We start from the raw sequence: 15690 nt of genomic DNA on the forward strand, positions 1-15690 counted from the left end.
TGATCTCTCTCCTTGCATAGATCAATTAGCTGGGACAGTCCTACGACCTCAAATCTCAACTTCCACCAAGACCTGATAAACCTGGACCCCAACTCCATCTACGACTTCTCTATGTGGTTCTCTGCAAGCTACGATGACCAAATTATCGGTACTCTATCATACTCCGCCTGGGCGCAGAGCGGCTGTGATGATGAAACAACCCTTGCCTACTCTTCCGCCAATACGAACGGAGCCTGGGCTGAAGTCACAGGTACCTGGCAACCTACTGATAGCACTGGAGCTCTATATATCGGCTTCAGCTTTGATGGATACAAGCCTGAATTGAAACTGAACATCGACAATATCCAGCTAGTGCGGCGCGCTACCTCGCAGCCAGCTTGCGCTTCGTCTCAAGCTATTTCTCCTACTCCTCTTGGGCAATCTAGCCATTTGAGAACTAGCACTCCTCTCATCCAGACTGCTGGGCCAACTACATTGCCTGTTGCTTTTGTGGCTGGTTCGTCTTCGGCGATCATTATTCCGCCTTCGGCATCCGTTACCAGTCATGTGAAGTCTGTTACTCCCCCTTTTCGCCGTCCATCGTCGTCTCGTATTACTCGCCGGCCTTTGTCTTCGGCTTCTGTGTCTGCTTCGTCCAGTTCTTCACTCGCCCCGCCCGTGCCATCTTTGCCAGTCGGGGCTGGCTCATCTTCTGCTCCTGCTATATTTACTTCTTCCGACGCTCAGGCTTCTAACAACATTACTCCTAGCGCAGCTACCACTGCATCGCAGTCATCGTCTGCTGGTCAGTCTAGCACGGTGTCGAGTGCTGTAAATCAGCCCACTGCTTCCGGGACTGGATCAGTTATAGAGACAACTTCCATTACTGGTACTTCCTCCGCTGTGCCCTTGACCACTTCTACCGTGTTTATCACCCAAGAACACACGATCACTGCCTGCCCATCATCCGTGACAGACTGCCCCGCCTCGCAGCGTACAACATATATCACCACAGAAACTATGGGAGCTTATACCACCACTTGCCCTGTCACAGCGACTGAGACTGCAGCAACTACAACTATCTCCATAGCAACTGAATCAGCGAAGAGCGCCAATCTTATCACAACATCAGCGGAGTCAATGACTACATCCACAGTCTACACTACGAAAGAGTACACCATCACAGCATGCCCCTCATCCGTGACAGACTGCCCCGCCTCAGAACAAAAGACTTACATCACTACTAAGACCGTAGAGGCCTATACAACAGTGTGCCCCGTTACAGCTACAGAAACCGGCGCAGCCACCTCTCTACCCTCGACCGTTCAAGTCTCCGCTGAGTCTGAAACTACTATTACTGCACCCACTATCACTCTAGCAGAACAAATGACTACATCCACAGTCTACACTACGAAAGAATTTACCATAACCGCCTGCCCCCTCTCAGTGATCGATTGCCATGCTTCACAGAAGACAGCACATGTTACCACGGAAACCGTGGTGGCGTATACAACCGTCTACCCTGTTACAGCAACAGCAACAGGTCCAGCGACTGATGAAGCCACTCTGCCCGCCGTAACTGATATCTCTGTGGTTTCGTCCGAGACCCAGACAGCAGTTACCGTCCATCTCTCTCCTGTTGACACTGAGACTTCCCGGGTCAGCTCTCCTGCCATCGAGCCTACTACAACCACAACTACGGAGACAATTGTGCCCACGATCTTCCCTGTGGATTCCGCAGCTACGGCAGGCACCAGCTCCGAGGTTGCTGCGGCAGGAGCGCTGCACTCAACGAACAGCGACTCTGTCGAGATATCCCAGACACAGGCTCCGGCTGGTTCCGCCACATCAGCTGAATCTTCAGGTTCTACCTCGGCTGGAGTCGTTGGATCTGTTTCTGCTTCTGCCGCTGGTTCTTCTTCTAATCAAGCAGTTTCAGCAAACTACTCAGGTACCAGCGGTGTCAGTGTCAGCAGTACCTTACAGGCTGTTGTATCACCAACGACCGCGGCCGCGGCTCCGTCGTTCAATGGTGCGGTTGGTACGAAGCCTACGTTGCTCAGTGGCTCTGCGTTGGTTGCTCTTCTTGTGGGGTACTTGGTTCTGTAGTAGTTGCGTGATGTGAGTTTTCGACAGCTCGCTTGTTTATTTGTTACTGTTTTTTCTTTCTAATGCTGAAAGGCTTTATGTTGTGATGGGAACTGGTTATATTAATTTCTTGTATATAATTGTCAGTGCTTGAGTGGCATCAGATTAGATCAGATCAGATCAATGATATTGACTGTGGAACTCAAAAGTGTCGAGTCTCCTATTGGCATGGATTATACGTCCGAAAACACTAAAAACCTCTAGAATATAGCCAAATCCATACCAACATGGCCTGGCATCTTTACAAAAATCCACAGCCCCGATATCCCCTTCGCTGTCTACACTCTACAAACACAAACAATCTACACAGCAAGCCCAGTGAAAAGAATAATTCCAAACTACCCCTAAAGCAGAAAAGACACCCATAGACAAACACGCGATGCAAGAAAGTGCCAGCATAACACCAACCCATGACGAGAGATAAGAGACAACACAAACGGACAAGGACAAGACTAATACTAAGATCCAGTAGATGTTTATGTATGAAGCCGCAGAAATGAAGAATTTGAAGGAATAACCCGATAAGCCCGGCAGGAACCAATGTCTATACAAGTCGAGACGTGTAAATGCGCTGAGAGATCTGGTGGAGAAAGTGGACGGAGATGGAGATGGAGAGAAGGAGGAGGGTATGTGACGCCAGACGGAAGACGGAAATCGGAATGGATACATGGAACATGGAGTAAGCAGACGCTCAACGAATGGGTAAATAGAGAAGAAAAGAAAAAGGAGAAGGAGAAGACAACACAAAAGGTAATATAAGAAGGTGGGTGTGGATCGTGGAATGACAGCGCGGAATGCACTACGGTGGAGTCGGCGTTTGTCCGATTTCCGCGTGGTCACGAGGCTTGTCGCGAGATCGCATATACATGGCATCTGGGTAAGCGTCCGGTGCGGGCTCGATCGGGCGCGGGAGACTGTGCTGCTGCTGAGCGACGACCTCTCGCGCGTAGAACTCTACAAGCATTGTACCGTAGGACTCTAGTTCTTCCACGGATATGGCTAGCCGGAAGTCGTTCAGTAAGAGGAACTGGAGTTCCAGGTGGTTAAGCTCCACTAAGGGAAGGCCGCCAACCTAAATAAAGATTGGGTCAGTGATGGGGGCATGGGATGAAAAGAGATAAATCAATATACCTTTGCGTATCGGGAATTGGTGTAGAAAACATCGGAGAAGAATTTGCTGGCGCAGGTCACGCCTGCGATGACCAGACGGTGGATATTGAAGCTGTCGACGACGAAGAAGTGGGAGAGGGCTTCGGCGTCGGACTCAGGGGAGAGCGTGGAGAGGCTGGGAGAGAGAGAGGACGTGCCCTGCGGGTCCTGCGCAGTGAAGCCTGTCGAGGAGGGTGGTGTTGCCATGGGGGAGTCGTGCATGTGAGAGTCGTCCATGTAGCGGGCCGAGGAGTCCGGGTCTGATTCCTCCGAGTCCCAACGGGTGTGTAGGTGGTCGATTTGGCGGGTGTTGACGAGTTCGGTCATGCGGTCGAAGTAGACCAGTAGACTGAGGAAGACTTCGTAGGTTGTTGGGCAATATTTGTGGATGCGGGTGAGGTAGCTCAGGATAGTTATGCTGGGGACGTTTTTGCCGTGGAAGGCGAGGACACTGGTTGCTTGGGGGCTGAGATGTGAGGTTCCATCGGGGGGAGGGATGTGGCGATGGACGTGTTCGTGGTGGGTGTCGTTCGTGGTGGTGATCTTGGTCAAAAGGCCAGCGACCATCTCGATGATCTCCGTGACCGGCATGGAGCTAATCTCATATTGTCGCGACCCGGTTGGCGTATGCGTACGCGAACCCACGAGGTCTTCGCTGGCGAGGCTTTGGATGTGGGATAGACTTTGGACTCGAATGCGGCTTGGTGAACTCGCTTCCGATCCCGGTACGGACTGCATTGACCTATATGTTGGTTCTAATCGTGGCGAATCCGGTGCTCTTTGATTTGAAAAGGAGTTCCCCATGGACTCCGGGTATTCCGTTGTATTTGAATAGGGAGGAAAGGCATTATTGGACGTCATGGAAGGCGGACGTGTATCGGAGGAAGTGCGCGAAGAGTTGTAAGCTACATCATGCCGAGCAGAAGAGCCTGGCGGGGCAGTAGTAGAGGTGGGGGTGTTGGATCTCGACCGAGTAGAGTGAACGGAATTTGAAACCAACATGGTGAGAGACTGATTGGATTCTCTTTTCTCTTCCTCTTCTCGAGTCTCTTTTCTCATATAACAATTAGTCTGTTATTCTGTCAGTTTTTAGGCGGTCGCAACTCGGTAGTTTGCCACGATGAAACAAATAGAAAGGCAGAACAGGATCATCAAAGTACATATACAAAGTTGAAAAATTAAGATCAAAAAGTAACAAAAGTAACAAAGGTAAGAGGGGTCTACATACTAGGACTAGACCATAAAGTAAAGACAGGAGAGGGGAGTGTTGGATCAGCGAGTGTCGATCTAATTCATCAAGGCAGAACGCGTAAGATTATGATATAATATATATTAAGGAGATGAAATATCCATTGTATGAAGTAGAGTATAAAGAGTAGAAAGAGTAAAAGATCTCTTTCGCTTTCTTCTCTTCGATATACATATAGGAGTAATCACCATAAGTACCTGTCATATAAAAAAAAGACGGTGTAGACTTAATCGTATGGACGAATGAAACAACGATATGAGCGCCCGTGGTGTGCCGAGAAATGGGAGATTATATATGGACTGATCGAATATTTCCCTATAAAGAGTGTAAGAACCTCGGAATATAAGAATACAAGAATTGGTTAATGACTAGTTAAAGAATAAGATCTCAAATATAGCTAAACCTGCAGATAATCATATGTGACAGGTTTTAATTGCATGTCTACTTTGACTTGATGCGTTGTTCTTTTCTGTTTACTACATGATGTCAGACTCGAGTACGCCTGGGCAATCCAGTAACGAACCAGTCAATTGTTTATAGCCTTCCTTGATAGCTTTTGATGATCCTTGAATGTGTGGTGTCAGACTCGTTCTGTCGGATATGTCCTGTCGAGCCATATCTCTGTATTAATTGCAGACTGAAATCATGAACCCATTTCATTCGATTGACGCAATATTAGAAAAAGAACTTATTAATTCGTCACGCCTGGCCCAGTGTAGCCGTTGTCTGGCAGGTAAAGATGTCTCACGGCACCATTCTTGGTCAGAACCACCAGACGAATGACACCGCCAGAGCTACCATCCCACTTGATTGCCTCCTGCAGAGCACTCCGCACAAAGTCGATACCTTCCTCCTCTGTCATCTGTTCCCGCCAGTGGGCATCGGTATAACCGTAGATGTAGGTGGAGCCCGAACCACCGATAGCGAAAGACTGCTTGTGAAGGGATCCTCCCAAAGGTATCGAGTACACCTGACCTCCGTGTCGTGCGTCCCATCCGGCAAGAATGATACCCGCACTATTCAAACACCCGATATCAGCATGGTGCCTGTCAACAATCATTCAAAACGGAAAGCTACTGACCTCAGTGCGTCCTTGTTCTCATAACACAGTTCCTGGAAAAGCGATGCGGCCACCTGTGTAGTTGGAGCCTCGGAATTCGTTACGCCGTACATGTTGAGATGGTAGGAGACGATGTCGGCCACAGCCTGGGTATCGGCCGCGGAGCCCGAGCGGCAGCACCAGATGGTGTCATGCACCTGTGTCAATTTGTCGGTGACTCGGTTGGCGATGTAAGCACCAGTGGTTGTGCGGCTGTCGGCGCCGAGAATGACACCGTCTTTGAAGTTGATTGCCATGCTGATATGCGGTGTTAATGATATGTTGGGGGATGGTTAAGGTTCGAGAGCTCCAGCTCAACTCACATCGAGGTACCCAAGCTAAACAAACGAAAGATTAGTACATGTGACATAGCTTCAGAGAAAATAGTATCAATGGAGTCTAAGCTTACTTGACCTCGCCAGACTTCAGGTGGTTCATGTCGACGTGAATACCATCTGTGAGATGTTAGCTAGGTGCTATCAACGGATGACGATAGCTCTCTCACCTTCACCCAGCATTCCTGATGGACCGTGAGAAGAAACCATTTTGTGATGAAATTGGATTTGAAATGCTGGAATAAAAAACAATAGAAACAGATAATGCGGCAAGGAAGACAGTTGAAGGTAAGGGAGAGTGATGCTATCATGAAGGCAGAAGCTCAATAACGCGGCTCGGGCGGTGAACAGAGTTGACTTATCAACTTTCCCCCCGCGAGAACCTCCTGAAAACCTCTTGTCTCTAGCTCCTGTACTGATCTTCCTGTATGTCTTTGGCATTGGCCTTTTAACCTGTAAAATTTCCCAATATCAGTCTTTCTTTTACACAAATTCTCTTCCATTTTAAGGCCATGTCGGAATCTCCTCCGCCTCCATCTTGGAGCATCAGCACTCTGGCAAACAATGCTGCGCATTTCATGCGACTACCCGTTCTGGCCTCATCTGGTCTGGCTGTGGTTGCGAGTGGACTGCTTTACTTTAAGCAAAAGTACGCTATGGAGCTCTAGACCATCTGTTTAGCACTAACATACTCCCCAGCGAACTAATCTATCCCCGCAACGTCCCTGTGGATGCGCGTACGAATGTACCCAGTCCTCGCCAGTTCGGCATCACCGATTTCGAAGATCTCCAAATCCCCACTCCTGATGGAGAATCCCTGCATGCTCTCTTTCTGCGCCAGCAACCAACTCGATCTTCTCGTAATGTGACTGTCTTGATGTTCCATGGCAACGCTGGAAACATTGGCCACCGCGTGCCCATCGCCCAAGCCCTACAGAATACACTTCGGTGCAATGTTTTCTTGTTGGAATATCGGGGGTATGGAATGTCAACCGGAACGCCAGATGAGGCGGGTCTCAAGGTTGATGCTCAGACTGGCCTTGATTACCTGCGACAACGGCCCGAGACGAGAGACACGGAGATTGTTGTTTACGGACAAAGTCTCGGCGGTGCAGTCGCTATCAACCTTGTTGCGCAGAATGAAGAGCAGGGTGATATCGCTGGACTAATCCTGGAGAACACTTTCCTGAGCATTCGCAAATTGATCCCAAAGTGGGTATTCTGGTGGTTGTTATTTTTGAACGAGATTGCTAATTCTGAATCAGTGTCTTCCCTCCAGCGCGGTATCTCGCTCGCTTCTGCCATCAATATTGGACAAGTGAAGATGTTCTGCCGAAAATAGTGAAAACCCCTGTTCTTTTCCTGAGTGGGCTTAAGGACGAGCTTGTGCCGTAAGTTTGTTTGCCCCTAGGCCGTCTGGCCTCCGCTAATCTCTCATAGTCCGTCCAACATGACACAATTATTTGCCGTTTGCAAGTCCGAATCTAAAACCTGGCGCACACTACCCAACGGTGGCCACAATGACTCCGTTGCTGAGCCAGGTTACTTCGAACACATTCTTTCCTTCATTACCGAGGAAGTGCTGGGTCGTAAAGACTAAAGCTGGCAAATTTATTCAATTTGTCTAAGGCCTAAATGCCTGCTACTGACCATTACGGTCTCCGTCACGATTTTCTCCAACGCCTTTCTTTGCCGAATGCAAAGACTTCAAGCTTGTTTCCAACGCTACACTCTCGACAGCCAATCTAGACCTCTGGTTTTGACTCTTGTGACACAAGATTCAATTGACACTGTCAATTATGACCATGATACCCTCTGCCACGCAATCAAGACACAATTTTTACTTTGCATCCACTTAATGACTAAGGCTACCCTTGATGGCGTATACAGGTCTGATGACCTTTTTTCCTTGGCCCGGAAGCACCAGGGCGAAGTGTCCCTTGAATTGAGAGTGGCTCTCTTCCTGTTTTCTTTATGTTCTATTTTTGTTCAATTCTTCTTGTACGCTTTTTGACTGGCATCATTCTGCTCTCGGTGTTTACAGGGGCTCAGTATCGAGCGCTGGGCATGTATGTTTCCCTGGACCTTTTGCTTGCTTTGCTCATTGGACCTGTCCAACTTATTTATGTGCAACTCTCAACTGATAAAGTCATGGTACGAATGTGATATAATTTTGATTGATGTTTCGAAAATTTCCTCGATGCGTAACATCGAAGGATCGTGTTTGTTATCAATATTATCTTAAAACCAAGAAAGCCTGCAGACAGAACAACATTGCTGGCCTGGGCCAAGAGGCAAACAAAAGGGTTAATGTCCACTCATAGCTCAGAAACATATCCATGAGACAGTCAAACCCACGATAGCATTGACATGAACATTAGAACGTAAGCATCCGAGCTTACCATTGACCAATAGGGGAATTAGTTCAAGCTTCCAAAACCTACTTACCATGTAAGTGTCCAAGTGTCAGATAGCCGAGGGGACCGTGTAAGCAGTACAACATTGCCTAGTATCAGCTCTCGACTCAATATCCCCTTCCCATCAACCATCCATCTTTCACACCATGGCTACCCCAACATACCAGCCCCATGCCCAAACCTCAAAGGCAGTAGCATGGTATCAACCAACCTTAATCCAACTACCCACGCCAACAAAGGACCTCTTCCTCCGATACACGGACCTCAAAACAGAAGATGCAGTAAAAGCACACATACTTGCTGTCCGCGAGAAAGCATGGCAGATGTAAGCAATGCAAGACAACCTTGGAAGAAATCTATATATGTATATTTTCATCCATACATAACAAAGACACTAAATATCCACCCCAAAGCCACCCATACCCCTGCATCGGACTCTTTAAATTCCTGAACTTCAGCATCCACCTCTCTCCAATATACCCTGAAATCCTCAACCGCATCCGCGCAGGCCAAACCCTCCTCGATCTAGGCTGTTGTCTCGGCCAAGATCTCCGCAAACTAGCCTTCGACACAGGAACATCCTCGAATCTCATAGGCGCCGACATCGAAGCCAGCTTCCTACAACTAGGCTACGAGCTTTTCCAAGATCGAGCGTCGTTGCAAGCGCACTTCGTTACGGGTAGTATTTTCGACGAAGACTTTCTCGCTACGCGGAAGGGATCCATTGATATAATCTACCTGGGCAGTTTCCTGCACCTGTTTAATCTGGCAAAGCAGCGGGTTATCGTTTCGCGACTAGAAGAGCTACTCGTCCCGCGTGCTGGGTCTGTTGTTTTCGGACGACATATCGCTGCGCTGGAGGGCGGGCCGTTCTTCATGGAGAGTCTTGGGTGGGATATGTTTCGGCATAGCGAGGTGACAATTCGCGAGCTTTGGGGTGCTGGGTGGGAGGTGCATAGCCAGTTAGAGGAGTATGAGTCTGCGACACAAGAATCGGGGAATTGGCAAGGCGATACGACGAAGCAGATGACGTTTTGGGCTATTAGACGTTGAGATTAAACAGGTCGTGGAATATGCCATTTCATTACCGAGCACAGTATTCTAGTTTCGATCTATAAGAACAGCCCAGGGGAGGGCAAATACTACATATAATACAAGTCCAGGCCGGGAGCTTACTGGAGTCGCTCGGACTCTTCAAGCAATTCCTCAACCTTGAAGTTCTCAACATCACCGCGGGTGAACATGCGCACAAGCTCGCTCTTGCGGCCACTCGCCTGGCCCTCGAAGTCATAGAAGCGCTGCACGCAACTAACCAGCCAGGTTGCCTCGGGCGCGGAAACACCGCCGTCGGGGATGATCTGGCCGTGCATCAGGACTAGGCCCTTGTCATCGGCCAGATCCAGGTGGTGCGTGATAGTAGTGTGAGGCGTAGCAAACGCGCCGTGCATTTTATAAGCGCCCAGGTTTGTGAAGATCACCGTGGAAGTGTGATTGTTCGACGGCGAGGAGGTGGAGCCCTCCGCGGGCGGGTGGAAAGCCCACTGCAGGAAATGGATATCGGCAGCGGTACCGGTTGCGCCTGCGGGAGTCTGCTCCGCTTCCTCGGGGGTCTGGGGGCGCGGGAGGGGCAGGATGAACTGCGGGTTCTGGCGGGCTGCTTGGATGATACGGTTGTATGTTTCCAGTGGGATTACGGCAGAGATGGCGTGGGCGTTGTTTGCGTGGCGCAGGCGCCAGAGAGCTTCGATCTCTTTGGGTGGGAGGGCGCGGATCTTCTCGACATCCAGGTATGTGCTGAGGGGCTTGACGGGGCTGGAGTCGCTGGAGACGGCGCGGGCAGCTTTGGCGGTCTTGGATTCCTGGGGAGGTGGGGGAGGCTGGAATGCTTTTGGGGTGCCTGGGACGGCGGTGGTGGATACTGGGGAACCGGGCTCTGGAGTTGCGACGGTGGATGCTTTGCGGCGAAGGTCTTTGATCTTGTCGCTGTAGGCTTCTTTCAGTGATTCGATTGAGTCGTGGCCCTCCCTAGACAATGTGTTAATTCATGTATGGGCATGGCTTTTGCCGAAGTAACTTACTGTTTAGCCTTTTGATCTAGCTTGGAGCGATACTTGTCCACGACATATTTGGGGTCGTGGTGCGAGGCAAGAAAGCGCACATCGTGGACTTGTGCCCACCGGCGCTGCTGGTTACGCAGCAAGTGGGAGTTGCTCCTGAGAGTAGACTGGAAACCCTGCAGTCTGAAAGGCATTTTGAGTCTTGGGAGTCAAATGAATTGAAGGTCCTGAGGTCCGATTCAGATCTCCCCGGAAAATATGAGATGACATAATCCCTGACGTAAGCTGTTATCGTGCCTGGTCAATCTTATACTTGAGCAACTGGCAATGAAAACATTGCTACAGAGAAGATTTCAATGAATAAAAAGACTGTACTATTCAGTTATTAGACCCTTGACTACACTACAGAACTCACCAGCTACAACTCTTGGGAGCAAATGGCCCAATTTGTCAGCACTTTATGACCCCAACTATAAACCTTAAGTATAGTTATGTCCCCTCAATTACATTATACGCAGGTGTACTTTCTCAATTCTCCAACTCCTCATCTCCTTAAATAACCATTTATTCAATACATCAATCATTCGATCTCTATCCAATTCACTACCACAACAATGTCACTCAAACAAAAAGAATTCACTACTCCACCACCACACCCGCCAGTCGGCACACCACTCCATTGCCCCTCCGCGCTGCCATGGTACTCAATCGCACCAGGCGTGTGGGAGTTTATGCTAAACGGCACCGAAGAAGAAAAAGCCGTGCTGCAATGGTGGGAGCCAAATACGCTCTCGGCACAGACCGACCAAATAACACACACCTACATTGAAGAAGTGTGCACGTTGCGCGGTGGCCTCGAGGATCTTTCGCTCAAGCAGTCGTGGGGTATCGGTGCCTATGCGTATAGATACCCTGGCATGGAGCATGGGCCATATAAGGCTGCGAAGGAGGGTTGTTTGCAGTTTGTTAAGATTATGCCAGCTAAGTAGAGCGGGATCGGTCGTTGCTGGGGCTGTTTACGGGGAAATAGATGGGTGATGATTTGAAGTGTTTTTTTGTTTAGCTATTCTCTTTTTGTGTGCTCAGTCAAATAAACAGATCCATCATCATCTCATATGAGATATGATATGTATAGAACTCCAATATCATGCAAATGGGAGTAATGAGACATGGTCAACGTGAAGTCTTTGTTTTCAAGTCATCAATCATCAAATCGAAAGTTTAGACTTCGACATCAGTTACAGCAGAAGCATCAGCTTCAGCGTGTTGATCCTCCTTTGGCTCAGTTTCAGCCTCAGCGTCAGCCTGAGTGCGTTGATTCTGCAGCTCGGCCCCAGCCTCAACCTCAAATCCAGATCCAGGTCCCAGGTCCACAGGGTCCTCACGAACCGTCTCCTGTTCATTACCCTGTCCCAACTCCTGATCAACCATCACCTCTTGATCTTCCTTTTTTCAGCCTCCTCCTCAGCCTCCTCCCAATCCTCCACGACCTCAGCAGGCGGCGTCTTCGCACGCAAAGACTTCCCAGCCCCAACACCAGACCTCAGAACCAGCCGCTCCTTCTTCGCCCCATCATCAAGAGCCGCATAAATAGACTTACTAACCCAAGAGTTCTGAACAGGTGTCCCACTCCTAGTGCTAGCTCCACTTCCACCGCGACTCTTCGACGCAACCTGCGCCCAACCGCCATCACCAGAACTAGCCTGCGCCTTTGTTACTTCGCGGGCGGCCTTTGCCTCGAGAGCAGCGATGCGACGGGCCTCTGCTTCTTTTGAGCGTTCGCGCTCGCGCATCTTGACGCACTCGCGCACGCTCATGCCGCCGATGCCTATTGTCGCGCCGCTTCCTGTGCCGAAAAGGGGCGGGGTCCAGACAACCGGTTTCAGTACGAAGACGTGGCGGTGCGGTTCTGGGTCGTGGCTTTCTGTTACGAAGCCCCAGTCTGCGGCCAAGGAGTGCGCGAATGCGCGGAGGGTCGGCTTTGCGGGCTGGAAGCGGAAGGAGCGGGTGGTTTTGTCTGCTGTTGCTAGGGAGTGCAGGTTCGTCTCGTATGTTTGGAGGGTTGATAGGGGCACGGATGATGCGAGCTTGATGTATTGGTTCAGGGTCTCCTCTGAATACGGGAGGTTCTCGGCTGTGATGGTTTGCGCCGTGGTTGTTTGGTTGATGTCAATGCCGAGAGCACCTGCCAGTGAGCGGTTTCGCTCTAGGCGCGTGCATTCATCATCGCAGGCCAATGGTGTTAGATCGGGGTTGCGCTGAGGCGACTGGATCTGGCCCTTGGATGTCACGGCTTTGGCTGCGTTGCAGCGTCTTTCCTGTCGGAGTCGTCCACAGCTACATGTCACCGCGAGCTTAGACGAACATGGTGTCGTTTCGGGACACGCGTAGGGAGCATGACACTGCTCTGTGCATGGATGGCCGCAGATCGTCTTGTTCTTTCCACAGGCCTGAGTACATGGTTTGGTTGCGTCTTCGCAATCCTCCGGACGATGGCAATCCTTCCGGCAGAAATGAGAGCCACATTTGAGCGGCTGCCCACACAATTGTCCGCAGCGTGCATCGGACAGCCAGCAAGGGATGTTTTTCAATACCCGCTTGCCGCACAGGCACGGCTTCTCGGTTAGGAACGGACACTTGGGACAGTTCTCTTCATCTGTGTGGCAGGTATGCGCGGCCTGAGGGTGACCGCATCGCTTTGGACGCTCGCATGGATGATGGCAAGCAGGTGGCTTCGAACCACATGGTTGCGGTGGATATAGAACAGATCTTCCGCAATTACACGAGATCTCTTCAAATACTGCCTCTCTGCAGGTATTGCAGGCACCCTTATGGCAAAGCTCTGGGCATGTGTGTCTTCCGCATTTCAGCGTTCGGCCACACACGCGAGTACAGATGTGCTCTGCCTCGATATCCTCTTCAGCAGGGCGGAGATGAGGCCTGAGCTTACGACGTGCAGCTTGGCGCTCGTTCGCCCTCTGCTCTCCTGGACAGCACCGCTCCGTGCATGTGTGTCGACCGCAGTGTAAAGTTGCTTTACACTGGCGTGGGCACATGGGAGGCTGGATCTGACCTTGGTGACAAATGGTCCGGTTACTGGTACGACCGCACTGGCATTTGATGTCGACTTTGAGCAGACAGGCACCACAAGGTCCGATGTGACACAGCTTTTCACAAGGATGACCACATGGAAGACTCTTACCACATGGCTTTTGGCAATTCAGGATTGGATCTTCGCAAGAGGTCCGGGGTTTGTATCCAGGAATCTCAGACAGCGGTGTTTTGCCACAGGCGCAGTCAAGAACAACATCCGGTGATCGTGGACAGTGTGCAGGCTGCGACTCTTGAGGGTGGCAGCCCTTCTGACATGTGTGTACACCACAGTCGAAGGGGCGGTTGCAAGTCTTTCCGCAACCAAAGCAGCCGGTCCATTCCTCCTCCGAGCCATCCTCACGAGCAACTCGACTATCTTCTTCGTCATCCTTGGACTTGCACAGCATTTCTGTCTGCAGCTTGCCACAATAGCAGCGACCCTCAATGCTGACTTCGCAGCCTCCACACAACCCCTCATGGCACGGCAGAGGGCAGGTATGTTCTCCACAAGGAAGAAGCTCACCACAAATCTCACCACAGCTCCATCCATTCTTATAATCCGTATCCTGGCATCGCTTGGTCGAAGAATTCAAACCACAGAAACAATCCTGAGTCGGTCCCATAGCAGTACAAGGCGCACACGGACCAGCATGACAAGTCGTATCACAAGGATGGGGACAGTCCTTACGAGGTCTCGAGCAAGTCTGACCACAAGAGTGCGGAGGTAGACCAGGAAATGGCTTAGGGTCGACTTCCTTCTCACACCAACAAGAGTAATTCGAAGGGAAATTCTGATGCGAAAGATTACAACCAGGACAACGCCAAGCGCGAGGCGTCAAGTTCTCCTGCCCGTCTTCCTGGCCCGAAGCCCTCTGCGCCGAAGCGCCCTCATTCATGGACCATTTTTTGACACAGCTCAAGTGGAAGACCGTCCAGCAAAGCTCACAAGACCACACTTTAGATCTGCGACCCAACTCGCTGCAACAAATGGGGCATTCGTACAGATTGTGTGCAATATCCTCGTGGATTCTGGTAGCCAGATCATCGGCTGTGGATTTCATCGTGACCTTCGGTGGTTGCCTTGCCCGAGCTTTCGCTTTGCCTTTAGCAGACACGACAGATTCCGAGGGTGGTCCGCGTTGGGAGGGCGGCATTCCCGGTACGAAGTCTGGTACATCAGCCCTGAGAGAGTTGTCGATAAGTTGTTCTGCAACATCCAATGGGGCACCACTCGAGTCCTGGTCTGGCCTTGTTAATTGGGCCTCGAAACCCCGCGCTCTCATGCCGCGGGTTCGTGCATCTGGCCGTATATCCTGTCCAGCACTTGGTCCGGCACTTGGACCCTGGGTTTGTCGCGGCGGTCCATTGTTCCTTGGTCTCCGCCCTCTTCCATCTCTGTTCCTCCCTCTCTGTGAGCGCGAGTCATTGTGCTGACCAGGCTGGGGGGTTGTGTTCGACGGCTGGGATTGTGTAGGCTGCGATTGTGTCGCTCCTTGAGCCTGAGGCTCGCTTGTAGGACCGGGCCTTGTCTGTCCGTCCGGGTTCGCAGAACCCCGCGCTCTGCGTCTCGGTCTTGAACGTGGGGGTCGTGACCCGCTGGGAGCGGAGGCCTCCGCCTGTGGTGCTGACATGACCGAGGTAGGTAGAGTCTGACTGAGCACTCCTGGCGTGCTCATATGCGTGCGGTTTATTTTCTCACGCGGCGCTATGGTGGGCTGAATGGCTGATAAATGTGATCGACCAGAGGTCCTGACTAGAAATATAGAAACTGAGAATCAAGAAAGGAGTGAAGAAAAGCCCAGCACCAGGGAAATTGAAAGTAAATCAAGGCAATAGCCTACTAAAAACAACGATCAGGAAATAGCAACACAACGAATTATCTAGAAGGCGATAAAAGCTCTCCACGCGGCAGAATAAGGCGGTGGGGTGTTAGGCGGTGACGTAAGTGAGTCAGGAATTACATAACATGACTCATTTTCCAAGGTGGGTTCGATGTGGGTCGACGATCTATGCGATTGACTCATGTCGTATAGAATCCTTGAAGTGAAAGGAATTGACAAGCCTGGTTGGTTAACACGTGTCTCATTGTATGGGTCCACTTATAGAAGCAGTCTGATACAACATAACAAAGAGAACCAGAGCATTGGCATCCGCCGAGGTTGAA

The 15690-nt window shown here is 50.6% G+C and overlaps 8 protein-coding genes across 8 annotated transcripts; 4 read left to right on the forward strand and 4 right to left on the reverse strand.

Annotated features, from left to right (window-relative positions):
• Positions 1-111: 111 nt before the first annotated feature.
• Positions 112-2088, forward strand: N7529_004534 (uncharacterized protein; the record flags this gene model as incomplete). The annotated part of the gene is made up of 1 exon (XM_057240061.1): positions 112-2088. One exon carries the CDS (start codon positions 112-114, stop codon positions 2086-2088), a length of 1977 nt encoding a protein of 658 aa, XP_057099356.1.
• Positions 2089-2926: 838 nt separating this feature from the next.
• On the reverse strand, positions 2927-4278 carry N7529_004535 (putative cyclin-dependent protein kinase complex component; the record flags this gene model as incomplete). Its single annotated transcript, XM_057240062.1, has 2 exons — positions 2927-3199; positions 3259-4278. The coding sequence occupies 2 exons, from the start codon at positions 4276-4278 to the stop codon at positions 2927-2929; spliced, it is 1293 nt and encodes a 430-aa protein (XP_057099357.1).
• A 938-nt stretch (positions 4279-5216) lies between these two features.
• On the reverse strand, positions 5217-6169 carry pre3 (proteasome core particle subunit beta 1; the record flags this gene model as incomplete). The annotated part of the gene is made up of 5 exons (XM_057240063.1): positions 5217-5541; positions 5607-5882; positions 5948-5962; positions 6034-6079; positions 6130-6169. 5 exons carry the CDS (start codon positions 6167-6169, stop codon positions 5217-5219), a joined length of 702 nt encoding a protein of 233 aa, XP_057099358.1.
• A 302-nt stretch (positions 6170-6471) lies between these two features.
• N7529_004537 (alpha/beta hydrolase) lies at positions 6472-7559 on the forward strand (the record flags this gene model as incomplete). The annotated part of the gene is made up of 4 exons (XM_057240064.1): positions 6472-6608; positions 6659-7171; positions 7225-7350; positions 7400-7559. 4 exons carry the CDS (start codon positions 6472-6474, stop codon positions 7557-7559), a joined length of 936 nt encoding a protein of 311 aa, XP_057099359.1.
• A 963-nt stretch (positions 7560-8522) lies between these two features.
• N7529_004538 (uncharacterized protein) lies at positions 8523-9429 on the forward strand (the record flags this gene model as incomplete). Its single annotated transcript, XM_057240065.1, has 2 exons — positions 8523-8701; positions 8790-9429. 2 exons carry the CDS (start codon positions 8523-8525, stop codon positions 9427-9429), a joined length of 819 nt encoding a protein of 272 aa, XP_057099360.1.
• A 119-nt stretch (positions 9430-9548) lies between these two features.
• On the reverse strand, positions 9549-10627 carry N7529_004539 (ATP11 family protein; the record flags this gene model as incomplete). The annotated part of the gene is made up of 2 exons (XM_057240066.1): positions 9549-10401; positions 10455-10627. 2 exons carry the CDS (start codon positions 10625-10627, stop codon positions 9549-9551), a joined length of 1026 nt encoding a protein of 341 aa, XP_057099361.1.
• A 420-nt stretch (positions 10628-11047) lies between these two features.
• Positions 11048-11422, forward strand: N7529_004540 (uncharacterized protein; the record flags this gene model as incomplete). The annotated part of the gene is made up of 1 exon (XM_057240067.1): positions 11048-11422. One exon carries the CDS (start codon positions 11048-11050, stop codon positions 11420-11422), a length of 375 nt encoding a protein of 124 aa, XP_057099362.1.
• Positions 11423-11863: 441 nt separating this feature from the next.
• Positions 11864-15157, reverse strand: N7529_004541 (putative NF-X1 finger transcription factor; the record flags this gene model as incomplete). Its single annotated transcript, XM_057240068.1, has 1 exon — positions 11864-15157. The coding sequence occupies one exon, from the start codon at positions 15155-15157 to the stop codon at positions 11864-11866; it is 3294 nt and encodes a 1097-aa protein (XP_057099363.1).
• Positions 15158-15690: the final 533 nt, after the last annotated feature.

Source organism: Penicillium soppii (genome assembly GCF_028829465.1).
Source record: "Penicillium soppii strain IBT 18220 chromosome Unknown utg000004l, whole genome shotgun sequence".
Taxonomy (NCBI): domain Eukaryota; kingdom Fungi; phylum Ascomycota; class Eurotiomycetes; order Eurotiales; family Aspergillaceae; genus Penicillium; species Penicillium soppii.